Source organism: Cygnus olor, chromosome 3 (assembly GCF_009769625.2).
Source record: "Cygnus olor isolate bCygOlo1 chromosome 3, bCygOlo1.pri.v2, whole genome shotgun sequence".
Classification (NCBI taxonomy): Eukaryota; Metazoa; Chordata; class Aves; order Anseriformes; family Anatidae; genus Cygnus; species Cygnus olor.
Genome location: NC_049171.1, coordinates 114,946,065 through 114,973,129, shown reverse-complemented (window position 1 = coordinate 114,973,129; position 27,065 = coordinate 114,946,065). Strand labels below are relative to the sequence as shown.

The following is a 27,065-nucleotide window of genomic DNA, read 5'->3' as shown; positions in this document are numbered from 1 at the left end:
CTACACCAACGACATCGCCTAAACTCACTGCTCCTCCTCAGGGGCCTCTTTTCCTTCCAGGCAGCTGCAGGACAGCAGAAACCCTTAGAGGAGTTAGCCTAGTAGTGTCAGTGCAAAAACCAAGCTGGGTGACAGCCAGCAGTGGAACTATAGGATATGTCACTGCTGCCCCATGGGTCTCCTAACAGCAAAACGTCTTTGTGCCCATGAACAGGGTAAGCTGACTACAAATAGAGCAAGACCCAGGGCAGGCCTGAGGTCTTGATTGCTCCCAGATGTTGCAGCAGCGGACGAAAACCGTGCTGCTTTTGGAGCATTTCCAACACCCACAACAGCACGCTGCTTTTAATGCTTCTCCCCTGCCTGAGACGAGCCACCGAGCGGAGAAATCACTCACCCCTTCCCTTGCAGGACAGCAGAGGCGGCAGCAGGCAGCCCGGAGCCCGGCCGGCCCCGAGGTGGCGCCGTTGGACCGCCGGGAGGCGCCGGGGCTGCGGGGCTGCGCCTGCTGCTCTGCCGAGCCCTCAGGAACATATCCCCAAAAACACCCAAACCCAACCAACCAAAACACACTTTTAAAAAATTCCTTTTTTTTTTTTTTTTAAATAAAATGCCAAGTGCTCTCAGTTTTCTTTTTCAAGGCTTCAATACTAAAGGGGAGCTCTGAGGCTTTTAATAGTAAATCTAGCAGACATAATGTTTTTCCCCCTTTTTTTTTGTCAGCACAAGGACTGTAGGCTCGTTGTGGCCAAGCCCGGAGGAGAGGTGAGGCACAGGCTGCCTCCTGGAAGCCTCCTGCGGTGCCCCCATGTGCCCAGCACCCTCCCAGCTGAGGCAAGGAGCCATCTGCACCATCAGGCACGTTTCTTGGCTGCCTGGCCTTCTGGCAAGGAGGGTTGGAAGATTTTTAAAAGCACTGGGTGAGTAAGATGAGCCCCCCAGTACACCCCACTGCCTCTCTCTGATTATGAACCGGGTGTTTGCCTCAGTTGTCTGCATGAAATAAAGCCCTGTGTGTTTGTGCACGCACTGGGTGGGGTATGCAGCATGGTTTTGGGGTGCAGCTATCAGCAACTCTGTTCCCAAAGCACCTGGAGCTGGATCGCTGCAATAACGTGGTGCTACCAAGCCATGAGATGGGAGCTGCATGCTTGCACGGTGGGAAACAAGAAGTACCTGTAAAACGCGTGTGGGTCGTGCTGACAGCCTGTCCCACGCGCCCGGTGCCTTTCCAGTTCGAGTGGGGAATAAACACAGCACCACCTGCACCACAACACAGCTGGCAGCGCTAAACCTTCTTGGGGATACCCCGTACATTGATCACTTTAAACATAAAAAGGGGGGAAAAAAATAAGAAAGGAGATGCTATTTCAAGAGCAGTTTCCGACAGAGGTTGTAGCTGATCAGCAGCAACCTCCACCCTGAGCAGGAAGGGAAGGGTCTTGCTTCCAACCTTGCTGGCTCCTTTGGAGAAAGCAGTAAGAGCTGGCACTCAGGAAGCAACGAGCTTATGCAGGAGCTTTCCTCCTGGCCCGCTGTTAGGGGCTAGCTGAGCCTTGTTGCTGCAGGATTTGCCTTTGCCACTCTTGTTGCTAAGTCTGCTGGGCTCCTCTGATCCTGCAGGGGCTTCAGCTGCAGCACAGAGCCCCGCTGTGCCGTGCACCAGGAGCATTTCCCCACTCAGTGACAAATGCACCCCCCTCCGTGGCACTGCTCTGCTGCCCACTCTGCCAGCAAGAGCAATAGCAGTACCCAGCCTGAAATCTCTGTCCTCAGTTCAAGAAGCTCCTTCTCGAGCACCCAGCTCGTTTCTCTCGTCCCCGACGTGAACCAAGTCCCCTTGGGCTGGCGCTGTCCCTACAGCCAGGAAGCACACCGTTCCCAGCAAAGCACGAGCGGTGCCATGGGGCACAGTTTCCAGCTCTGCGTCCAACTGGGTCCTTTCCCAGGCGTCCTGAGACTGTTTTACAGCAGTAGTGAGAGTGGTTAATTTAAAAGAGTTGTAGAGTGCCAAGCAGATACACGGGGATTATTTCCACTCCGTGGCTTCCCAATGCCATGCACACACTGCTGTAAGAAATCCCTATGCATACCACTGGCCCTAAAGAAGGCGCATGGGAAAATGCCCTTACAAAACGAATCCTTAAATTTCAGCCTGGTAGAGCATCCAAGTGCGCAGCAAAGCCAAGACAAACAGAGTGCTGCTCTCTCCTGAAAGCGTGTGCGGTTTGGAAATCTCCGTTGTTGCTATATCCAAGACAATGATTCATCCTCCCTGGGGGGTTCTGCCTTGCCTCCGCATGTTTCGCAACGCTGCCCAGCTTTATAACAGCGTGGTTGCATGCGGTGACTCCTCGCAGATTTCTCAGCTCGCCTGCGTGTGAGGAGGAGGCTAATCCTTCTAATGATGATTTTCCTCTTCCAGCACTTGGTCTTGCTGGCCATAGACTTGTTTCTTGCAATGACCCTTTCCTGCTTCCTTTATGCCTTTGCATTCGTTTCCATCGCGTTTTTGACCTGCTGCATTATCTTCTTGTCCTTTGGCATTGTGGAGAAGAACATTGACGTAAAAGGGAGAGCAATTGTGATTCTCGTGTCCAACAGCTCCATTGGGAGGACATTTGCCAGGAACCTGGATAAAGCAGGTTTTAGGGTGTCTGCTGCGCACTGGCGTCCTCAAGAGGAGGGGACAACCACGAAAGAAGAGTGCTCTTCGAGCATGGAGGTAGCACAGCTCCACATGACTGATGATGAGTATCAGAAGACAATGAAAACCTTCATAGAAAGCCACTTGTCCCTGAAAGGTAATTCTGAGGGCAAACTTGCAGATTGCGCCTACAGTATATATCAAAATGCGCAAGATTGTGAGGTCATTGCAATTCACCAGCAAATAAGGGAGGCAAGAATGCTTTAGGAAATGGGCTATATACTCTAACTGCGTTGCTTTTTCTTGTGCAAACAAAAATTTTGCTTTTTCCAGGGGAAAGAGCCTACTCTGGTGGCTGTGAAAGGCCCCAGTAGACCCCAGTCCCTGGAGGAAGGCAAGGTAGGCCAAGGAACAGGGGGAGAAGGCCCCACCAAGGCACAGAGGGCTGGACTTACCATGGGGAGAAAACACAGGGATGAGAAAAGGGGAGCAGAGACTTGGACAGTGACCTGTGTCTGATTTTTAACTTCTTCTGCATTAAAGAAAACCTGAGGTTCCTCTTGGCTCCTTGCCTGCTGTGGGATTCATAAGAGCCAGGCCCGAGCTTTGGCTGGCAGGCTGGGACATCCTGAACCCCATTGCTGCTGCCTTTTCTGTGGGGCTACGGGACTGAGAGCGACTGCAGAGCCGCCGGGGGGACATGTGTAAGCACTCCTGCTGGGGAACATCCCCTGTTCTTTCTAGGTGCGGGATGAAGAGTGCGGGTGGGCAGGCTGGTTCCTGCCCCCGCTCAATTAGCTCTGCTATCTGGGAGCCTCTGTCCTCGCAGCCACTTGGGAGTGACAGAAAATTCAGCCTTCGCTGGCCGGGCTGTGACCTCACTACTCACAGGGCTGCGGGGTTACAAGAGAAGAGGCCAGCCCTCTCCTCCTCCATAAACCTAGTCAAGGCATGTCCGAGCAGTGAAGCTCCCTCACTGCTTCCCCATTCTGCCTCCTTCCTTCTCCAGCTTACCTATTTCTCTACTCCTTGCTCTTTGCTCGGTGGTTTCTGAGGCTCCCCTTGAGGTCTCCCCAAGGCAGCTTCTCTGCCCACTAACACCACGCTGAAGTCTGAGCATCCGTCTCTCACCGTGAGAAATAGCGAGACCCCTCGCGTTGCCGCCCAGCACTGAAAGTTCTCTCTGTGCTCCCAGGCCCTGTGCAGGAAGGCCGTGCTGGAAGGCAGAGCACGCACCAGGAGCCGCCCCTGCTGCAGGGACCCCCCAGAGACACGGTAGGGAACCCCAGCCAATGCCTGCTGCCACCTGCAGCTGTCGGTGACCCAGCGGCACAGGCTGTCTCTCATGCTGCTTCCCTCCTCAGACGCACCCAGCAGACCAGAAGTGCCTGTGGTCAGATCCTGTAAAACTGTACTGGTAAAACTTGCCTGCGTGGACAAGGCCTGACAGCTCACAGGGCTGAGCACCAGCACTCCTCTGCTCTGCAAACCAGTAAGGGAGACTTTCTCAACCAGTACAGCTCCAGGGGCCTATACTGTTTTAACTACAAGAGGATCCGGCCCAGCGATATCTTTTTTTCTTTAGGTTACTTTGATCATGGTATTGGTTAAATAAAGGCTCTTCCAGGTTTCCAAGTCTTTTTTTTTTTTTTCTTTTTTTTTGACAGGGATCTCTATTGTAGGATCCGTGAGGTTTTGTTTTCCACTTACGATCTCCTGCACCGTGTTCACATCATAGACGTGGATGTATTAAAATGTATTTCCCATGTGCTGACCCAATTGCATAGCACATCAAAGCACCGTGCCAGGAATTTAAGGAACAACAAACCAACAAAACTTCAGACTTTTCATACTTTTCCGTGTTAATGATTTCAAGCGAGTGCTGGTATTTATTCTGTAAGGTTTGCTGTACTATTTTGGCATGGGCTGTGTGAATGTGAACACCTGCCAGCAGCTGACTGGTAGTAAAACAATTAAAACCAAACCAAATCAAAAGACTACACTGGTAGGTCCCCACATGCAACGTGCGGTTTGGTCAGCAGGGTCTGGACCAGGAAAGAAGAGAGTTTGTGTTGTGGGGAGAAGACATGGCAGAGCAATCATACAACTTCTTCCTTTTAAAGATTTCTCTTACACACTTCATGTGTATGCAACTTTTGGTTTCCAAAGAAAGGAATGTTCATATTTGATTGTGTATTTTTTGTTTGTTTTTGTATAGCTGGTACCCATGGGAAGTCTTTAGTGCTATAACTCTGCTATGTAAATAAAGACACTTGTTTGATATAAGCACAGTTTCTGAAATGCAAAATGTGTCACTCCCAAAGTGACACAACGAAAAGAGAACCCCCTAGCCACAGTTCCTTCTGGAATTAAAAGGCTTATTACAACTGAAATCACGTATTTGTTATCCTGGTGCAGACCCACAGATCTAAATTTCCAGGTAGGCTAAGACCTTTATTTTGAGGTCGCAGTACAAATGATTAAGGTGCTGTTAGGTGTAAAGAGAACACAAGGATACAGAGAAATGCAAGCCAGCCCTCTTCCAAATTCATAATATATTGTTTGCAATAGCCTAATTTTGTTCATAATAAGTCTTTTGTTCTTACAGCTTTTTAGCTTGTGGTGCCTTTAGATCAGATGTTTAAATTTTCTGCGACCAGGAGGCCAAAGAGATAGGGGGGAAAGGGGGAAAGAACAAGTCTTAATTGCTCACCTTCGGGAGCTGGCCGTGTACTATCAGACATTGCGAGAGCTCTTGGCCTGGCATCCAAGTGCTCTGGGATCAAGCTGCTTGAGAAATTGCTGCTCCGTGTTGCTCTTTGGGCACATTGCCTGGAAATGCTGGCAATTGCTTCACGGCTTTCAGGGCTGGCTGCGGCGAGGGTGGGGCAGGACAAGGAGGAAAAGATGTGGAGATGGGCAAGGCCCAGCAGATCAACGCGAGAAGAGTTCAGACAACCGGAGCGCTCGTCTAATTAATTGCTGCAGCACGTTGGCGTTCAGCTAATCAGACGCACAAGCACAACAGACATGGGGCTAAGCGAAATTAATATGTACTGCTCCCTGCCCGAAGAGTGACTGCCTTGGGCTTTGCCAAGAAGTGCAAGTCTCAAAAAACTGTCAAGTGTCCCTGCGCTGCCAGCCTGCACAGAGTTCAGCTCCCCACATTACAGTGCTGGAACAAGACAGAGTGGAGAAACTGCTGTTTCAATCTAGCCTCAGCCTACTCGTGTTTTAGAGATTATTTGAACTATGTTTTTCTTCAGCTGCTCCCAAACCACTTCTGCTATCTTAAGGATACAATCTCCTCCTTGTGGTGACTTTAACCTCCCTCAAGTCTTTCTGTGCTCCAGGCTGAGCTCTGCCTGCCTTTATAGCATCTGCAGGTCTGTGGATGGCCACCGAAGCACAGAGCAGCCATCGTGGCAGAGTGTGTGGCGGACTTCCCTTCTCGCTGTCCGTACTTCAGGGACCACTCAAAGTTGGTTTCCCACTGTCCTGTCACATTTCTCCCCATTCCTCTCCCACTCCTTGCAGTATTTCATCTTGTGCTGCCAACCATCGCTCTTCCTAGCTGTGCCATCTACTTTCCCTTTCCTCATTTTTCTTCCATTCCTCTGGAAGGTCTCAAAAGAGGTGACTTCTGATGCTGCACCGTACAACCTTCCTCTGCTTGTTCAGATCTCTGCTTTGCTGAAGTTGCTTGCAAGAGTCCTGCTGACTTTCACAGGGCCAGAATTTAATTTCTCGTACCTGAGTCTCAGCTATAACATGACCACTATCAGGGTCCTTGGTACTTTACCAGGTTCCCTCTGTTCTTATCTGTTAAATAGGGAAGTCGATACTTTTTTCACAAGAAGAGAAAAAACATGCAAATTAGTAACACTGATTCCTAAATAATCTTAGGTCCCATACCTGAAAGACTCTTTCTCACCCTGCACTTCAGCGGGGTGTTTCAGGTCAGCAGGCAGTGCTTGTTCTCAGAGCTTCAGTCTGAGAACTCCAGGGGGCCTGGAGAAAGCTCCCTGTGGACAGCCGGACTGATGGGACATCCTGGGCTGGCGTTCTCAGCCATCTGTTCTCATCCCCACGATGCTACTGGCAGAGGCTCTTAAGACCTCTTCCTCAGTCAGTCCAGGCAAGATCACCTGGACCATTTAATCAGTTTAAATGGGCAGGTTCAGTTAATCGAGCTGATTACTTCCCTCTGTACCTTGGGGACACTCATGCAATCTGTTCCTTAAATAGATCTGCAGGCAGCAGCACCAGCAGTGGCAAGTACAGTTAATCCTGAACAAGGAGGCCTGGCTACAGCTGCAGTCACTTGCTCAAAGCTGTGTACTGAGACCCTGGCAGAACTATACAGAGCACTGAAGTACCAAGGCTTTTAGCAGCCCCATGGCCTCTTGGACAGTCTCCGCCTCTTCTGAAGGACAAGCTGTTCTTGCAGTTCTGTTCTGCAGTAGATCGCAGTGATAGATGCTCTCCTGGTGCCTTCATTTGCCGTCCACCTCTCCCTCAGCACCCACCTGCTTTGGTTAGCCATGCAACTTAGCCCACGGAGGCACTCTTGTGATTGAGAGAAGATGAAAGTGAGAGCCCACCGTGTGCCTGAACGGGAGACAGACATTTAAACCGCTCCTTTGTGCGGTGGAAGCACTGTGCAAATCCTTTCACTTCATAAGGATAGCAGTGCAGTAGATCAGATGGTTTTATATGAAGATAACCCTTCCTCACTCACTTAGACATGCTACGCTTACCTCAAGACAAAGGGCTAGGCCATACAGTCATTCCTAAACTCAACGGAGGGAAAGTTTAGTTTTCTTTTGCAACAGCATGGCTTAGAGCGTGGTGCAAGCAAGGGAGAGCCACAACAACCTGCCATTCTGGCTCCAGAGACAGATCGAAAAGATGTGATAATCATTGACGGCACTGAACTACCAGGCAATAGGAATTATGAATGAATAAGACAAATGAAATCATATACTCATGCAATTTTAAAGAGTACTGCATTATTTAACTTCACTCAGCTACAACAACGGCGGGCCACCTTGTATAAATCAGGCCACTTTCCATGCTGCAAATGACTAGGTTTGGAGTTATGAGTCAAATGATTGATATTTGTAGCTATGTTTTTGTGGCTTTAATGTGGGTTATCTAGAAGTCTTTGAAAAACTGTTTTGCAACTGTATTGCCTTCCTATCTCCTGGGGATTTATTAGAACTAGAGAAGCACTTTGATACAGCAGCAATCAGGACCATGCAGCTACTCAGAGAAAACAGATCTCATTCTGAAACTATAGCTCGGGAGGAGCTATTTATTTTAGGATGAAAGGGAGAATAAGAGCTGTAACATGAATCTATGCATCATCTATACTGGCTATATTTTCTTCCTCCAAAAAGAAGCTATACATCACCACCTATGGCCATTTTATGGGAGGTCGGTTTTCTCTTCCCTGAAGTGCTTTTGTAATTCTCTTGTTTCAACAGACAACTTCTCTGCCAAGCACCCTGGACGTACACATAAAAAAACATGATTAAAGAGTTGCACAAGCCAGAAACACTGCAGCAACACTTCTCCTCCTCCGTCCCCATCCCTCGCTCATCACCAGTGGGCAGAGCCCAATGCGGGCTTGCAACCTCCGTCCCCACACCACATCGCTGCCACTGACACTTGCCTGCTGCTGCCGGAGCGAGGCCGCGTGCTGGAAGGGGCCAGCACTTGAGACCCTGTGCCGAGTCCTCAGGGCTCCACGTGACCACAGCCTCTAATCCTGGCAGGGCTCAGGCTGGTCAGCTGCTCCGACCTGTATTTTATACGCTGGGGAACTCCATCAAGATTTCAGAAGGACAAAACAGGCACCAGCCATGCGGAAACACGCGGGCAGGGAAAGCAGGAGCTGAGCTGTGAACGAGTTCAGCTTGTTGTAAAATGCAGCAGGTACCTGTAAGCCCCACTGTGCACGTCAGCGCTTTGTTTCTCTCTTTCTTGCTGGATGGAGGATTCCTGTTTGCAAGCCAAGATCTTTAAGCAATAATTAAAAATGTATATTGGTCCGCTATTTATTAAAAGTGGGTTATCTTTGAGAGCATGTTGCCATGTTCACCACTAGTATACTATGGAAAGAGAACAAGGTAAAAGAGCCACAGGCTGCCATTGCCTTTTTTTTTTTTTTTTAATCTTTCTTCCAAATCTTACGTTTGCAGATACCAGCAATAAGAAGTACATTATTTCAACAAAAAAACAACCAAACGAAACTCAGGTAGTTGAATGCTCTTGTTATACTGGCTCCCAATTCTACCAGAAGCCTCCTGTAGCATCCTAAAGCAGCACCCTCCTCATTCTGCCCCCACCTAGCTCATGAATTGTGCTCCCATCATGGAAGTTTATTTTACGACAAACCCCAGGCGAGGGCTTAACTTCCAAGCTTCATCAATCATTAAGTCATACAAGGCTGAAGAATATTTCCAGAAATCAAGTGAAAGATGTCTATATTTATGAAACATAGTTCTTGAAACAAACAAACAACACATTTTCATGCATTTGCAGTGGTAGGATTAGAGATGCAAGGTAAAATAAAAACAAACTTGCCTGGGAGGCTATTTATTCATCGCTTGTGCATGATGCTAAACTAACCTCTGGTCCTGTAAGTAACTGGAACTATTCCGAGATGTAACATAATCTTTATGCCAATGTAAAACTGTCCCAAAGTAGGGCTCAACTTTGCACCAGTTTAGAAACTGAGCATTGGTTTTCATTAACCAGAGTTGGACAGCTTCCGACTAGAAAAATATTTTGGTAAAACACCAGGATTAGAGCTCAAAGAATTGCACAGTTTTATTTCCCCTTAGAGATAATGCAGGTTTTCAGAAAGAGTATTAAGAGTGTGGATCTGTATTTTTTGTCATTCCAAGCCTTCAGAAAAATTTTCCAGAGTAGGGTTTTGTTAGGGAAAGGGAACCAAGTGAAAAATGTTATCTGGAATTCTGTTTTCCTATGTTACAATGCTTAAAGGTAGAAACCTTCTGAGCAGTTCTATGACATACACTTAAAGACTTAATTTAAATTATGTAGTAAGACTGAACATAAATAAAAATTGAATACTTCTGTATGTGATAATTAAATGCTTCCCTAATACACACAAATAAACTACCTATTTTATTAGAGATCTCCTGAGTAGACTATTTTAAATCTACTCTCTTGAAATTCTGTATCAGACTGATAAACTGTTTTCCCAGTACTTACTATGCTGCAAGCTCCCAGGTAACACAGAAGAACTGCTGTGGCATTTTCAGTAAGAAAAGCTGGGCAGGAACAAACTCCTTCGGAGCCCTCCTTGCTGCTGCACGGAGGACTTGGCGGGCCCAGCTGAGCCCCAGCAGCTTTGCTGGTGGCACTGAATTGTGCCAGCAAAATCCAGAATTCCTCCCCTGGGAGGAAACGTCTGACAGGTAGAGTCTGTGCTACCAAAGCCGTACAGATCCCAGCACAGAGGCGAATTGCACCCTGAGGAGGTTGACTTAGTAACATTTGCAAAAGAATTGCACCAGTTTAGACCGGGCAGTGGTCTGCCACCAGAGGCTTCAATCAACCTGTTTTTCAGGTTGATTGAATTATGAATGCATGTGGTGAAAACCTCTTAGACTTGCTGCTTTGTTATAGTTAGTCAGTTGATTTGTTATGAAGAAATTATCCATAACCAGAGCCTTCTTTCTGTTCTTGGGCCTTTTGCCATAGTTTCTGGGACTGCCTTTATTACCCAGAGGTATTCTCCGACTTGGTTTGGTCAAATAGTTTGAAATCTCTCAGCTGTCTGAAGTCTTGGCTGCTCTTTGGGACGTGAAATGACCCTACTGGATAGCTACACCGGGTAGCACTCATTTCTAACCCCAGACTAGATGTAGTTAACTTTCTAAAACAATAGACTGATAGATAATAAATTATTTTTCTTTACTGAAAATATTTCCTCCTGGAAAAAGGCTTGTAATCAGAGAGCTATTGCCAGTAGCCAAAACCCACATTTATGTCTAAGTCTGACCAGTGCCTGTGTGCGACTGGAATGTGAGGCTTTTCCCCGTGTATCTCAGTGTTGTTTAAATTTTATTTTGCCATGTCCTAAAAGGTGGAAACTCAACGTATGCATTGTGCAAGTCCATTTAGGCCTTGGAATTGTGCAAAAAAATAAAACTCACCCCAAACTAACCAACCAAAACACCCAGAATTTATTTTTTTAATTTTTCTAGTGCCCCCAAACCCATCTGGTACTTGAATTGTCCTTTTACTGTAAAAGGGCAAGTCCCTGTCCCCCACTAGATGCTCGTTTTCCCCACTCCCATTTTAAGCAGTCATCATGAAATTAATTGAGATGTCATTAATGTAAAGCTAAAGCTCCTTTCAGGTCATGTGTCTTCCACTCCTTCCTTCTGGGTACCTTTGTGGTTTGATATTTGCATATATTAAAAATGCATTTTCTCTCTTTTCTTGCTGCCCAAGACTTGCACAGAATCAGGGAAGCTTTTAGTCCTCATCAGAAATTCGAATTCCCATTCTGCTTTCAATTTATGGAGACCACATTTTCCAATGAGTAAACACACTGATGGAAAATTCCCAGTCAGTTCCCATAACCACGCACGCAGTGGTGACTGATTTACCAGGTCACAGCCCGTAAAGGGAGGGACCATTCCCTTCTTCCCTATTCCTTCAAGAACAGCAAGTTTTAATGTTATTTATAAAAGGTCCAGAAAATAAAAATGCAGGCAGAAAGATGAGAATAAATGACATCCTTTTAAAAAACATGACCCCAAAGTCCCCAAATGTTTAGGTGCTGGAAAAGGAGGTGTCAAGAGGAATGCTTCCTTCACCCATTTGCTCTCTGCACCTCTCTTTAGACATCTCTAGCAGATCTTTTATTCATGCTCCCAGCTCCAGGGCACAGGTCATGTCTGTCTGTGTCAATCGTGTGGAGTCACACAGTCTGAGGCAAAACAAGGCAATGCAATCGACTCTGCAGCTAAAACATGGCAGCAGGTAAAATGAGACTAAGTCTCATGCACTTTTCTAAGAAGCAGAGGGGCAAAGTACCAGGGCCAGGACGTGTCTTTCTGCCCTCTCCCAGAGGGTTGCCCATGGAAGGCAGTCAGCCCAGGCACAGCTGAAATACAGCTGGCACCAAGCTTTATGCATCGGGCACAATTAAGTGAGATATGATAAACATCTGATATATGAAAATGATGTAATGAGTTGAAAAGCAGGATAGACAGTTCAGTCTGGGGTAGATGTGCATCAAAGATGTTGAGACTAAGTCACTTTTTCTCAGGGCCAGCATTACGGCATGAACGGACAGATAACAGGAGCTGAGCACATGGTTTGCTCCAGCTTTCAGATGCCTGCACAGATCTCAGCACACAGGCCACAGAGAAGGCCAATTCTTGGCCACAAAAATTGATCCAGAGATTTCCTTGGGCTCTCCCTAGGACACCAAGGCAATATTTTCCCTCAAAACCTCATTCCAGCTGCCTCTTTCCCTAAAGCAAGACAAGACAGGTCACTCTTTTCTCAACTCTCTAACCAGCAATCACCCTTTCCCTAACGTGCACTGTCTGGAGACAATTTCAAGCAGATGGGTTTAAAGGAAATATGGTCCCTTAGGTAGACATTTTTAATGGGTCAGCCCTTTGGCACTCTATTTTGAGGCTAGGTAAGCAAACTGATAAAAGTCACCCCTCAGTTCTCTATAGCACAGACAAGCAGGCCCCAGTTCTGATTCTTTTGCCCAATGAGGTAGAAAAACTTTAAACCTGAATTTGTCCCTGGATGATATTCAGATGCAAGAGCTTACCATTAAGAAGGGAATAAGTCCCTTATTTTCTCTTAAAGAGAACAAGTCTCAGCGAGTGACGGTTTCTAATAAATGCCACTTGATTTTTCCTCGAGTATTTCTTGGAAAGTCCTTGCTTTGATTCTAAGAAAAAAAATTTGCTAATGTTTGGCTGGTCATAAAGTTGACTTGACCTTGTACAAATGATCTGACATCACTGCATGTTGCTGAGCTTTTTGAAGTGCATTAGGTTGTTCATACAATAGGGCTTTTTCCTACTTATTCTGTACAGCCTCTTTGTACAACTGACAAACATTTCCAAAGCTTTCATAAAAATAACTTCAAATAACTAGTAAAAAAAATAAAGATTCTGAATTCCAATGGAACACATAACAACAAATTGCAGTGGGTGGGAAGGAATAGCTGTCTCTCGACCAGCTCTATTAGCTCCATTTCTAATAAGTCTTGCAAAAGATGGCCTTCCTAATCCCTGGCATGGATGGCTGCTACAGAGCTTGTTATATTCAAGTTTTTAATTGGAGTAATTAAAAGTGCTATATTTCATCTGCACCCGTTATGTCTTCAGAGGAATGTCGTGACGTAATTCAAGAATGAGCTGTATGAGTAAACTTAGCTCATACCCTGTTAATTTGGCAGGCATGTACGGGTTGATGAAGAAGCCGTCAATCTTGATATGGGAAGAAGAGGAACCAGACACATGCAGGTTACCCGAAAGAAAAACCTTTTATACATGGAAAAGGGTTTTCAAGAGTCCAGGTAGGAAGCACTTGTAGAAGTCGAGTACAATTGGGTACACTGCATTTCTCCAGCAATGTCTAGATGAGGGGGGAAATGTCTTTAAAGGGATTTACCAAATAAGTGTTTTTTTTGTTTGTTTGTTTTTTTCTTAAAAAACAGTTTTAAAAACATGTTAAGTGTCTCTGAGTGTTCAATATCTTTGAAAGCAAAGTCCTTTTTCTACGTCCCGAGCCTCACAGGGGTTGGTGATTGACAGCTTAAAACCTGAATCCAACCAAAAGTGTTAGCTAGTTTTCTGGAAAACTCTTGCTCTCCAGACTGGGCTTGTAATAGAACTACCTGGGTAGTAGAGAGCCCATATGTGCAGGATCAGCGCTGCAAAGCCCTCCCTGTCCTGGGAACCACTTGAGCTCCTTCCTCTGGGGATGAAAAAAATAGAAACACGCAGTTCCTATCAACGAAACACAATTCAGTAGCTGGCAGCACTGGGATTTATCAAATGGTTAGCTGTTCACACAGAAGATACTTCTGCCTTAGCACTCACTGAGAGAGGTGTGTTACCAGGGCTAGCTGTTCGCTGGAAGGAGGATTTCCCAATTTGAAATAACCAGCTAATTAAAGTGTGACTTTAACTACAAATGAATGTGTCATGTAAATAAGCAGATTAGTCGCATCATAAATTTGTTTGTATTATAAATGACATTTCCTTGCATGCTAAATCTCCTTGGCAAGACTTGTCACTGTTCTGAAGTGTTCTTCAGGCTTGTAAGAGCTTCGATTCTTAAGGCGCCCTCTGGCCTCGAGGAGATGTCTCCAGCCACAGCATCCCAGTGCTCTTTCCTTTCTTAGCAGAGTGATGACAAAAAGCTGGAAGAGCAGGCAGACAAGCTCTCCTTCATGAAATGGGAAAGCAAGTGGGCATCTTCTCCTCTTCCAGGTGATATGCAGTAGATATGGAGCATGTCACAAAAATAGATGGGCAAAGAACCAAGAAAACTGCCACCTAGCTTCCCAAATCCTCTATCTTTACTCTGGACATCGCCCTGCTCCTGACCCCCAGCCATTTTTTTGTTTGCCTTGGTAATCCAAAGCCCATCGGGGCTGAAGATGCTTTCCAGTTGTTGTTTTTTGAACAGTTTAGTGTTTTCTTTTGCTGCTGGGCTAGTGGTTGAAACAGCATCACTTTTCTGTTTGCAGCCCTCTGTGTCGCTGTCCTCTTCTGCCCACTGAACTGTGCCCTGACTTCCCTGAAGAAGAGAGCTCTGCAGCTTCTTGTGCCCCTGAAGCCCAAAAACTGAGAGGTGAGGCAGCATGCTCACGGCTCACTTACATACACCTGACAGCCAGCCAGCATCTCCCGCAAGGCCAGCTCTTAGCGCTGCTGGGACAGGGCACAGGGACACAGAGGGCTGGGGGGCCAGGAGCACAGCCCAGAGCAGCTCCTGCACCTCCAGCGCTGACACCTGTAGGACGCTTCCTTTCCTTCCCTTTCCACACTGATCTGGCCCCGAGGAGTCCAGCCTGGGGCACAGCCGCACACAGCCAGCCACTCGGGGAGCTACGCCAAGCCAAATTATCAGAGGCAGAGTATTAGGTGCCCTCTGGCATCTTGCTGGGATTTAAGATTCACGGTAGTTGCTTTTGAAGTGCAAAGCGAGCTGATGCATTGCTGGATCATCCTGCCCCCATTCCTGTCTTCTCTCTGCTGCTCTGATGGCTCGAGCTACAGGTAGTCCGGCACACACCTAGGAGAACAACTGAAATAGTGCACTCTTACATGTCCCTGCTTTAGACAAAGCACCCAGAGCCAGCTGTGATTCACCCTAGTTATTAATCCAGGCTTTAGGACAGAGGAAGGGGAAAAAAAAAAAGCAAGCTACTGTGTGAGAAGGATCCCCAGGTATGCCAGCTGGTTGGTCTGATCTTTTCCTGCAAAAGGGGGAAGAGCCCCTGGCTCTCCATCTGAACCTCTCCCATCAAGTGCCTACTTCTCTGTAGCACCTTTACTTTGATCTCTCTGAGTTTGGATCAAGCTACATAGCTTGCTGTAGATGCTGTGTTGAACGTTACACGGAGCTAAAGTCCTTTCCCCGCACTGCAAGACGTTCAGCAGAGGCAGCTGTAGGGGCAGTGATACAGTGCAGGCGTGGTGAGGGAGGGAGAGCAGGCAATGGCCTAGCCTGAGTGAAGCCAGATGGAATGACTGAACGGCACTGAACAGCTACAGCTCTCCCAACGTCTTTCAGCAGGGAAGGAAACCCATGGAGCAACACATGCTGATTTTGTAACGGCACCATGAGAAGACGCTACAGGAAGGAGCACGGCTGGGATCACAGGTGACAAACTCCTGGCAGGGGAGAATATAAGCAGGGACTTCAATCACAGGACAATGAAAAACTCTGCAGATGAAGACAGAAAGCAACTCCTGAACTGTGAGACAGCTCTCTAACTCACCTGCAAGTCTAATCTGTAAGGAAGACAACTTAAGATTTGGGGTGTACAGTACAACACCGTACTGTACGCACTGGGATACATGCAGAGAAAGAAAAAACATATGAAGTGAAAGGAAATAAAGGAAAAACTCTGCTGAGAAGAGAAATGCTAGGGCTTGGTTTTCATTATCTGAAGCCACAACTCAGAACTGTCCAACTGATGGTAAGAGATGCCACCCGCCCAGGAGCTGTGTCCAGAGAGAAAAAAGAAAGCTTTCACAACGACTTCTATAAGACACTAAATCAGCTTGGTATCCAGCCAGATTGAAAACAAGTATTTTCATTCCAGAACATCAGAGCACTGGGAGAGAACATGCTAAAGCAGAAAGTTCCTGAATGACAACCTTGCGGTTTTAGTGTTTATGCATTTGGCAAGTGGCCCATTATATGAATAACACCAATGCCATATATTCTGCAGAATATTCCCGGAAAGGTTTCCTTTGGCCAGAACCCAGTGTTGAGCCAGAACTCTCAGCTCCCTCACTGCGTCATCCCATCCTGCGCACATAACCCTGTGCAATTGCAGCTGATAACCAGCATTTTCTCCCCCAGTCTACTGCAGGGAACTTGGGTGGGCTGCTACACGGTACTGCTTTCCCCCCCAAAGCGACCTTCACTCAAAGGCCAACACCTACTTGTGTGCACAGCAGCATTCACAGTCTGCCCCTAGAGATGCTACATGAACAAAGCTCCCCAGGATTTCACTGGAGGTTTTGCTTGCCCAAGGACCTGAGGATGGCCTACCTTTGTTTATAAAGCTTCCCAGTCCATTAGGATACCGAGAACTACTGCATGCAAGCATAAAATTGACTGAGGAAAAATACCACCATGAGATAAATTATATCGTAGCTGCACTTAAACATGTGTTTAACACAAATTATCTGCATTGAACCAACACTGAAGTTATAGACTAAGATTCCTGAAGCTGACTAAGGGATCTGAACACCTCATTGCTTTTAATTTGAGTGGGAACGAGGGATTTGAATTCCTTAAACAGACCTGAGTATTTCATCACCAATGTATAACAAAAAAGTAACGTGATCTTAAAGCCTAAAAACCTAAAGCCTAACCAAAAGATTTTACCAACACCTTTTGGGAAAACCTCCCCCCATCCCCTCCCTAAATTACTGCCGTTAAAAGTAAAGGTTTTCAGAAACCCCTGCAAGTGTTCCAAGTTTTCAAGTACTCCAAGAACATTTTCAGAAAAAAAAAACCACTGCAGCAAGTATTCCTCAATAGATCACTTTCACCATTTCAAAATAAAAAAGTAATTAAAATCTATTCAAAGAGAACAATCCTTTCCTTAAGCACCAAGCCCTCTGTCCTACAACTCAGGATGGAAATAACTGATCACCTACGACCTGCCTTTTCTGACACGGACACAGACACAGATTTCTAGGTTGGAAGAGACCTCAAGATCATCGAGTCCAACCTCCGACCTAACACTAAGTACTCCACTAAACCATATCGCTAAGCTCTACATCTAAACGTCTTTTAAAGACCTCCAGGGATGGTGACTCCACCACCTCCCTGGGCAGCCCGTTCCAATGCTTAATAACCCTTTCGGTAAAGAAGTACTTCCTAACATCCAACCTAAAACTCCCCTGTCGCAACTTTCGCCCATTCCCCCTCGTCCTGTCACCAGGCACGTGGGAGAACAGACCAATCCCCACCTCTCTACAGCCTCCTTTAAGGTAACTGTAGAGAGCGATAAGGTCGCCCCTGAGCCTCCTCTGCCCGACCTCCATTGCAAAGCTTCCATAATTTTTAACCTTTTTAAGAAAGCACAGAATTGGACTTTAACTGTTTTGTCTGGGCAACACTATAAAATTATACCGAAATGTTAGCGATGATGGAGAATCAGAGGGATCCTGGTTACATGAATGCATTTTTTCACCATTCAAAAATATGTTAATAAAGAATCTGATTGATGTTCTTCCTTCCTGGATGTCTGTATGCCTGTCAGAAAAACACTAAGACAGCATCCCCCTGGGATAAATACTCCTCAGCATTGCCATTCTCCTACTTGCAATACCTGTCAATTTTTTTTTTCAAGCACTTTTCTGGAGGTTGCCCTCTCCAGAGCAGAGGTTAGCCACAAAAATAGCTGCACTGAAGCCAGAGCCCAACGTGCAGGTACTACATGTCTCCACAGCCAATACCTGGGAGGATTTTCAGGCAGCCAGGGTCCCTGAGATGCGAACATTTCATCCCCTACATGTGTTTACCGTATTCTAGAAAAAACATTCAGGGGAGGAGAAAGAGGGAGGAGAGGGTGGGAAAGCAATGTGATAACGATAAGTATAAAGGGATCTGCTCTTCTTTATTAATAGTTTAATCAATATAAACATTTACTGAACCCTCTTATGCACTTGCCACGATCAAGGTGCTGGTTAGCATTGTCTGCATCTCTGCTGCGCACTGCCTTCTGCCACAAAACAGCAAGGTCTGAAGCCTGGTGCCAGGACCTGGATTCCCCAATGCCTGAAAACCCCAACATGCACCAGTGTGTGCTGGTTGTGCCGGATTCCCCGCACACACGATGTGGAGGTGACAGGTCTCAGGGCATGCGGGACTTGCCCTGTGTGCACAAGTGAATCGCAGAGGTGCTGTGCCGAGGCACCGCTTGCACCACACACAGGGCACTTCTCACCTATGCTGGAGGTGGGCCAACACTCCTCAAGCTTTGCAGATGACACATAGTTGGACCCTGCACTTCGCACACAGTCTTTCCTTAATGCAATCGCTTAGCAGCAGCACCTGCTTTGAGAGTTCATTAAGTAGATGCTGAAGGATACATGAAATATACAAAGCAGCCAGACACAGAGAGCTGGGCAGGGTGCTGGTGGCAGGGTGGGACAGCACCAGTCCCACAGAGCTGCCCTGGGCGAGACTGGTGGTGCCACAGCACCTTTGCTGGGTTTTGTCCCAGAGCAGTTGTATTTGCTATTTCATACCAGGTCATTTATGCTATATTTTTGTTATATTTGGCTCTCTGGAGCCACAGGCCCCTCTTGCAATCCTTATTGTTCAGCTTGATTTTAGGCAGAGAAAAAGATTGCCTTAAGTTTTGCTTTCATCTCTCTGGATAGTGCTAAAAGCATGTAAAAACATCCTGTTGGATTATCAGTTACAAGGCTAATTTAAAAGACTTAAAACTGGCTTTGAAATAAGCTGAGAGCATCTTCAAATTGATGACTGCAAGGGGAAAACAACAAAACCCAACAAAAAGCCCCCAAAGGAAGAGCTGCGTGCAGACCAGCCCTCCCCCTTGTGGAGCTCGAGGGGGGACTTTATCCCACCCAAAAACCTGTCCCCAGTGACCTCGGGACAGGGGAGGTTGTGCCATTTATAGATGCGGACACATCACTGTAGCAGTGAATGCCACAGGCAGCATCTGTCCAAGGACCGGATACTATGTTCTGGAACCCAGGAACACTGAGATGTGTAGTCACAGGATTAGTTGGCCGTAACATGTCTGATTTATTTTGGCATTTCCTAGGGGAAAAAAAATAGCAAAAACAACTACAGGCAACACTGTTGTATGAGTTCTGAGAAACACAGAAAAACACAACTGCAAGAAGTATGTCTTCCTGGGTTGCATAATTTTATTTTTACATTTTTGAAAAGAAGAGGAAGAAAAGCACCTTTCTGTTGTACCACATAGATGCACTTTGCAGTGCACAGTGTCACGGGTCAAATCGGGCCCAAGCCAAGGCCTGAAATAGCATTTTCCACTGGAGCTTCAGGCTTCTCACCACGCAAGTGTATCCAAAGAGAAGCAGATACTGATAACTCAGCAATATAGAAAGAGTAATTCAATGAGGAGGATTGAAATAACAGCGAACCTGTCATGCCCAGGGCCACGCTGGGGCAGCCAGCATCAAACAGGCTTTGTGTCAGCACCAGAGGTCTCTGACTCCTTTGCTTCTTTCGCAGCCCATGCAAGAACCTGACCCTCTGTCCAGGCAGCAGGTTACACTGACAGAAACCTCATGGAGTTTGACATAGGGACAGAAACAAAGCTGAGGGGGCTGGAGTCCTAATGCAGTGTCCTGGGAGCCATTTGTGTTTGTCCCCTAGATGAGCTTTGTGTAACTCTGCTGGGCCATCATCTCACAGTAGTTAAACTTCTCACTCATGGCTTAGATACAGACCCGAACCTTTCAAAAGCCTGGCTGAGTTTGGTGCCAGGAAACTCAGGTCAGGAGCATCAGATGTGGGTTATTCCCTCCATTAATCAGCTCTCCTAAAGAGGAGAACTTGAGGGAATTCTTCTCGCGGGAATTTGTCCATAACAGGAGTTAACCTGTTAACCTGTCCATAACAGTGCAGAAGCTGAGCAAAAAGTCAATTATCTTTGTTGTTCCCTATTCGTGGTACTCCCCTTTTTGAATGCAAGAATGCATTTTCTTAGTTGAAAGACTAAGAAGTGCTCTATGATAAGTAAGTAAAGGAATGAAGCAAGAAGAAGCTGACTTAAAATGTCCTGGTAGATTTAAATATCTATTTTCTTAAAAATAAGTAAATGACTAGATAAAGAGAATTCCCAGCTCCTGCAGGTAACAGGAGCAGGGCTTTCAAAGAGAACACAATCAAAATGATTGCAGAATCCCATGTAAGTGAAACATCACGTAGCCAGTTTCCTACTTGCACATTTAATGGAGCTGTTATGTGCAGACAGCTGTAAGGAAGAAATTACCTTTGAGTAAAAATAAAAAGGAAGCTTGCGAATCCAGAAATTAACTACAGGAGAAAAAAATGATGCAAAACATTAAGCAGACTATGAAGGAGTGTAGATGAAAGGAAAGAAGAGCCCAAATGTTCACAACACTAACAGCATTCAATGGACCATTAGATGCTGAAAATCTCTGTCTAGTCATCAGCTTGTCTGCAGTTATGAGGCTGCCATCTTCTACGCTTTGGAGAGCTGGAAGAAGCCTACTCTGCATTACTTTCCTCCATCAGCCTCTGAAATGAGCAAAATTCAGGGGCTGAGGCAAAGTGAGATGACACCAACAGCTTGTAGTTAACATGCTAATTAACAAGTGAGATTCAGGTTAGGTCTTGGGGCTTACTGGTTGTTTTGTGCACTCTCCTACCGTGTTCCTCCCTGTGCTTGTCCCAGTGGTGACAGTGCTGCTCGTACATTTGGTGTGTGCCCTTTCTTCAACAACATGGCATTGTTTATTCACAGTCAGCTTTAAGCCATCAAAATCTTTCATCCTGATTGATAAATCAACGACGCACGTAGCCGTTGTTCTCCAACCTGTTAGAACTATATAACAATCCAAATTAAGTGTTGCAATACATAAATTTATATTCAGCAGAGGGACTGTGCACTGTCCCACCTGAACGGCAAGCTGGTCTTGTTTTTCAGCCACCTCTCTAGCTTGCTAAGAGCATGCTGAATTCTAATCCCATCCCATGTGCTCACAGCCTCTTCCAACATTGTGTCAGCTGCAAACTGAAATTGCAGCCCTCTCTTCTTATCAGCCAGATCACATACAGAAATGCAAGACGTGCACATAGAACAACCCTGACAGAACCTCCCTTAAAGACCTCCTTCTGTCAGTTTGCCACCAGCTTTGGTCCCAGGTATTTTCCTCTATGCCACCCTTAAAAGAGTGCATATGAAACAGCTCCCAAAGTCAAAGTAATGTCAGCATGTTGCCCTAGTTAGGGGGAAATTAGATTGCTCTGAACCTCTTGCATCTCAAAAAAAACAACAAAAAAATCTACACTGCCTGTTACTCATCCTGTTGTTTTCTTCCAGGTGCTCGCAAACAGTTTGGTTATTTGTTCAAGTATTTTTCCAGGAACTGAAGCTAAGCTGACAGGTCTGTAACTCCAGACCTGCTTGTTAGCACCACTTCTGTACCAATGAGCTCGAACCCGCACCTCGTAGTGCCGGGCTCTGCTCCAACAGACCACTTTAGCATGCACTTAATGGCAAGAGTGAGAGACATCCGTGGATGCAGAGGATGAGTCACATGGCTAATGTTACACATGTGCTTGGATATTCCTCTAGTTCCTAACCATAGACACATCAAGGAAGCCCCCCAAACCAAGCAGAACAAAGACAATACACATCTTCATACAGCACTTATGACTTTATGAATGCAAATACCAATAAATATTAAACGTTGATCACCACGGACAGCTAAAAAGCAGAAGTCATTCCTTGTTACCCTGCGATCATCTCCACCACGATGAATTCTGTTGCTATTGCTTTATTATCTAGTTTTATTATGTCTTTCTCAAGTCTCCCTTATCTTAGTATCAGTAGTGTTATGCCTCCAGCAAATTTTTAAGCCTGGGAGTCCTTTCATCTAGGGAGTTAGTGAATTTATCAGATGTCACTTAGTCTACCACAAACTGCTAGCAATACCTCTTGCAGCAGCTTTCTGTGCATTTTAAGGGTATTTTATGGTTCTGCAAGACAGAGTACTGACAGCTGTGGAGAGCTGGACTAATCTCACTCATAGGTCAGCTCTATCCAGCTCAGCTCCAACCAACAAAGCTATTAAACCCTGCACTTCACCTCCCAGCTGTAGGATTACCTGTGGCAATATCCGTGGAGGAAGCAGCATATTGAAAACACTCAAACACACGATGGGGTTAGCACACAGGAGGGGGGTTCAACAGAAGCCCTGTGCTGCTTTCCTGCCTCTCCTCCAACTTCAAACTCCAGGAAGGTTTTGCTGATCCCTGAGTCAGGCATCTGGCTTAAACCCGGCCCTTGAGCTGACTGGTGGTGCTTCATCAGACAGATCGTTTCCATCTGTGGAGTCACCCATCTCTGCTCCGTCACAATGCCATCAAATCACTTCTTGCTCTGCTCCGTTTCCCTGCTTCCTGTCACTGCTCCTTGCTTGGTTCTGGACATACTTGGCCAGACGAGCCTTCTTCCACACCCCTCCTAGCTCATTCCTTTGTTCCCACCACACAGAGCACTTCCCCGGGCCAGCAAAGAGCCCTCAAAGCACACTGCTTATCCCAGGCTAAATTTATCTTATCCATACAGAGCTGGGGAGGAATTCCAGCTACCAGAGCTCTCTTGCAAGCTAATTATTCTTCAAAGAAGTTTTAGGCAGTCCCAGGGAACATCTAACTATTGATTTTCTACTCTGTACAATTTCCTTGCAAAATGTAATTATTTTCTTCCTGTCTTGCACTGTCACTTGTCTCTCAGAACAACCTGGGAACAATAAAAAAAAAGGAATAGAGGGCACCAAGAAGGGCACTGTAAAAAAAATCTCTCTGTACAAGCAAAGCCTGTACAAGCAAAACCAAGAAATGTATGTAAAACTTGTTAAATATTCATCAGCCAGTACACTGTATAACTGAAAACCAAATGTAACTGCTATGAAAATTCAGGCTAGAAGGAAATCAAACAGGGACAGCATTCTAAGGACTCTGGCACTGCTGAGTTTCTCATTTCTGATTTCCAGCATAAATGTACCATGGAGAGAAATTTTACTGAATATATTGGTTGCTTACAAATGGCTAAATGTATATATAAATTCACCTCTTAAAAAAGAGAAAAGGAGTTGACAATAAGAGACTCCAAAGAAGAGGCTTAGCATAAATCTTATTGCTAGCACACGGCTTTAAGGAACAACAAAATAAAACTGGAATTGAGACCAGCAAACCTAAAACCCCTGTTGTGCAATATTAAGCTGTATTTTTTTCCCTTAGCTCCCTGCCTAAAAAGTACTCAGATGCATGATTATCTTCATGAACACCAAGAATGCCTTTTGACTTCAAAAAGCATTTTTACATTTACCTGCATGCTGAATACTGAGTATTTAAGCAGAGGGAGACATTTATGCTGGTGCTCAGTTCCCCTGCGTTTGCCACAAGCTCCAGCCCACTTACGGGCAGCTTGGAGTCATTCATCAATTCTGCCTGGTGGATCTGTGGGGTGAGGGATGGGCAGCCCGCAGGAGCCAGAACCACTTTTGCTCCAGCTGCCCCGCACAGCCAGGGAGAGAAACAGGGAGAGCAGGTTGGGCTCCCAGCAGTGCCACTTTGCCCACGTTGCATTGCAACGTACACGATCACAGTTCAAAGTAGGTTGTTTTCTAACTTTCTTCAGAAATTTTCAGAAATGCTCCTTCCTATTTCCCTTAGGAAAACAAATTCTTATCAGAAGCTATATAATGAAAGAAAGCAAAACCAAAAATGCCTGTTGCTGACTACAAAAAAGTAGCTGAGCAAATTTAGGTAAGCTCTGTCCCACTGCACCTGCTGCTAGGCAGAGAAGTAGGTGCTTGGAAGAAAGCTTCTTTTGTGTGTCAACACTTCGCTGTGCATCCTGGCGTTCGTTATTTAACAGCCTCCATGTGACACCTAGCTTTTAGAAACATGGTATTTAGCAACCCAGATAAGAACTCAGCCCTGAAATGTTCTCCCTGCTGGCTGAGCGCACCCCAACGGCTTCGCCTCGGACCGATCCGAAAGCACGGCTGTGCGGACAGCCCCACCAGAGAGATGCCAACGGGGTCTGCTGTAACCAGAGCTGGTTTCAGAGGCAGAAGCACCATCACAGAACTGAGCAGCTCTGTGGCACGCTGAATTTGAGTCAAATTCATGTTCCCTTGTCTTCAGGTACCCTTGACCACATGCCAGAAATCAAAAGCAAATGCCAGAGTAAGGGAATGGTCAAAATCCACGTGCAAAGTTTATCGTTAAAACCTTAAATCCTAACTTCCAAGTGCTTAAAGTTATGCTCTTAGATCCCTATGAGGAACACTAAAAATGACCTGGTGAAGAGCAACTCTGAGCAGCTGGAGTCCTCTCAGCAGCCTTGAACATTCATCGTGCTGCCCCAAGGCAGCCCCCTTGCCCCTGGGGGCCCATTCCACAGGTGGGTATTTGCACAAAGACAAGAACAAAGCAGTAGGACCTAAGCAAAAAACAGACCTTTAGGGTTTAAAAGACTATTTTCAGATTCCCAGCATTAACAAGTGCACTTTCCTCTACACTTTCAGGCACCTGCATGCCAAGAGATGAGGGCATGATGCACAGATGCTGCAAGCCAAAGGAGAGGACAAACTGGGAGGAATGCAAGCTTCACCCCGGAGCAGAATGACATTTCAATACATTATGCTTGGGAGGGTGCCAGTCCAAATGATCTCCTACGCACTGCCTCGGCTGGAGAAATGAGCCCCCATACTTCTGTAATAGTGCAGTTACAATTTCTTACCTGTGACGCAATGGTTAGAGGAGGGAGAGATCCCTGAGTCAGGAAAACTGCTCAGCTGAGGGCTCTGGGTAAATTCAGCTTCTGAAAAATGGCTCCTGTATTTTCTCACTAAATTAGAACTACATGACTGAGCAGGGAAAAGGGGTTAGAAACTGCCCTGAAGAATAACATTTACATCCCATTATGGACGGAGACCTGGTCCTGCCAGCCATGTCCTCCCACTCTGAGCACACAACTGGCTGTACACGTTCTCTCACTTGCTGCAGGGACGAGAAGGGAACCCTGTGCAGTTGATTACAGACTGCCTGCTTGGTAGCACTTTGGGGAGCTGCAGATTGGACGATATCAGACAAGCCAAGCCTTTTTTTTTTCTGTGGGCTTTTACTTTTTAGGAGGAAACCAGACCTATTGATTAATTCCTTCTGCACAGTGTAAGCAAGGTCTGGGACCACGTGCAGGTGGGTGAGCTGGTGTCTCTTGAGTCATTCTGCATGGGGCTCAAACCACACCAGTGTGTTCAGCAGCAAACTTAAATATCTGCTCCTCCTGTTAAAAGTCCCCTACACTGTCAACAATTCTTCTCCTTCTCTTGCAGCCCTCCAACTCTACCACAAAGTTGACTTTTGACTTCTATTAAAAAAAAAAAAAAAGAAAAAGAAAAAGCAAACCTTCCCCTCAAGGGGAGCTCATTCTGCACAAAGGGCACCTCAGACTTGTAAGCAAGGAGAGCAGGTCTCTGATTTGCTCTGTGTCCTCAGGTCACTTCTCTGCCACTTCCTTCCCCATCCTTGTACCCTCGCTATCAGCTATCCTACTGCTAATTAGAGACAAATGATACTCAATTAAAAAATGCTGAGTAATTCCCATAGGGCTGTTTCTAGTAGAAATTAGTGTCTAGGATCCTTCATTTGGATGAATTGGCAAAGTGTGTGCCATGTTCAGGATTGTCCTTGAACAACTGAGCACAAGGACAACTGGCCTTCATACCATCAGCCCTCTGATTTATGCCCTTAGCTAGTGAGAGATAACAGTAAAATTACCCGCACCCTCACCTGTACTGGCAGTAGGTCCTTAGGACACCATTCTGCAGGCTGATGGACCTGCTGGGTGGGTGCTTACCCAGTAGACTGATGGCAAACCTGAAAGCATAACCTGTCTTCATGGGAATGTGACTTTACTCTACAAAGATGCACCCGTCTGTGGCTAGCCTCACCTACATCTTTGTCCCAGGATGAACAAAGATATGCCCTGCTGGAGTTGGTAGGCCAATGGCCCTGAGGAGCAGAGACCAGAGATACTGCTTTATGCAAGGCAGAGAAGGAGCAGCACCCTCCTGTGCTCATGTGCATTCAGTGCACTGCAGGCTCACAGCAGTTTAGACACTAATCAGCATGAAGCATTTTTTTTGCTGCCTTCTGGGCCTCTTTCATTGCATGCCCCGCTCCAGACTCTGCATTTTCAGGGATGCAGCTTTCCTGCACACCTCAAAAACACCCCAGCCTGCCTGGCTTCACTGGGGCATTTCCTTGCTTCTAAGCTTGCCTCACCTGGGGGACCCTGCGGCGCAAGTGGGCGCTGGCACATCCCTATCCGAGCTGTCCGGGCCTCAGCAGGTGCCACCTTCACCTGCAGAGGACAGGTGGTACGGTCACAGGGTGATGATCTGCCGGTATACACAGACCCCGGGTTTCTGCTGCCCAGGCTGCCATCTAGTGGGCCTCGTCTCGCACATGCATCTTCCCGGAAACGGCTCCCAGGAGCAAGAATCACCGTCCTGTCAACATTCTGCTCTGCTGATCCAAACAACCTGCAAACCTATATATTTCTTACACAAAAGCTAATACATGGAAAGGAGGGAAGGTCCTGGCACGTCTTATCTATCTTCTTTTAGGATATCGCAACTCGAGTCAGTTCTCACATTCGCATTGTCTCTCTTGCACTGTGAACATTGCAGAGCCAAATCAATGTAAACGTGCCCTCTGTTTTTTCAGGCCCTTACTACATAACTTTAAAAAAAATACTGAAAGTTAATTCTGGGTAAATTTGGTGTGGGATGTTTGGGTAAAATTACTTTAAAATTTGCTAACACTTATGCTGTGGCATCCTAAATCTGTTTTATCAACCGAGTCCGAGTTTACA

General features: G+C 46.2%; 2 protein-coding genes across 11 annotated transcripts in view; one reads left to right on the top strand and one right to left on the bottom strand.

Moving 5' to 3' along the window:
- Positions 1-27,065, bottom strand: part of PAK5 (p21 (RAC1) activated kinase 5) — a 156,053-nt gene that overhangs the window by 107,388 nt on the left and 21,600 nt on the right. Inside the window, exon 1 of one of the 4 annotated variants that reach the window (XM_040553982.1) lies at positions 5,361-7,278. The exons of the other annotated variants lie outside the window; for them this stretch is intronic. The gene's annotated coding sequence lies outside the window, so the exon portion shown is untranslated. Of the gene's footprint in view, positions 1-5,360; positions 7,279-27,065 lie in introns of those variants that run through there. 4 annotated transcript variants of the gene reach the window in all.
- LOC121068637 lies at positions 1,516-25,524 on the top strand. Of its 7 annotated transcripts, none has more exons than XM_040553993.1 (4): positions 1,588-2,804; positions 13,122-13,241; positions 14,421-14,524; positions 24,712-25,524. In XM_040553993.1, exons 1-3 carry the CDS (start codon positions 2,405-2,407, stop codon positions 14,519-14,521), a joined length of 621 nt encoding a protein of 206 aa, XP_040409927.1. In that variant the 5' UTR covers positions 1,588-2,404; the 3' UTR covers positions 14,522-14,524; positions 24,712-25,524. The 7 variants fall into 7 exon arrangements, 6 of the variants coding, with proteins under 6 accessions (XP_040409927.1, XP_040409926.1, XP_040409928.1 ...); XM_040553992.1 differs by lacking the exon at positions 24,712-25,524 and adding an exon at positions 15,473-16,424; XM_040553994.1 differs by lacking the exon at positions 24,712-25,524 and adding an exon at positions 15,470-16,424.

Coding starts and splice junctions, on each gene's coding strand:
- LOC121068637 (XM_040553993.1), top strand. CDS start 2,405: ATGATGATTTTCCTCTTCCAGCACTTGGTCTTGCTGGCCATAGACTTG. Junction 2,805..13,121: donor AAGCCACTTGTCCCTGAAAG/GTAATTCTGAGG, acceptor TTAATTTGGCAG/GCATGTACGGGTTGATGAAG. Junction 13,242..14,420: donor AAGGGTTTTCAAGAGTCCAG/GTAGGAAGCACT, acceptor TTCTGTTTGCAG/CCCTCTGTGTCGCTGTCCTC.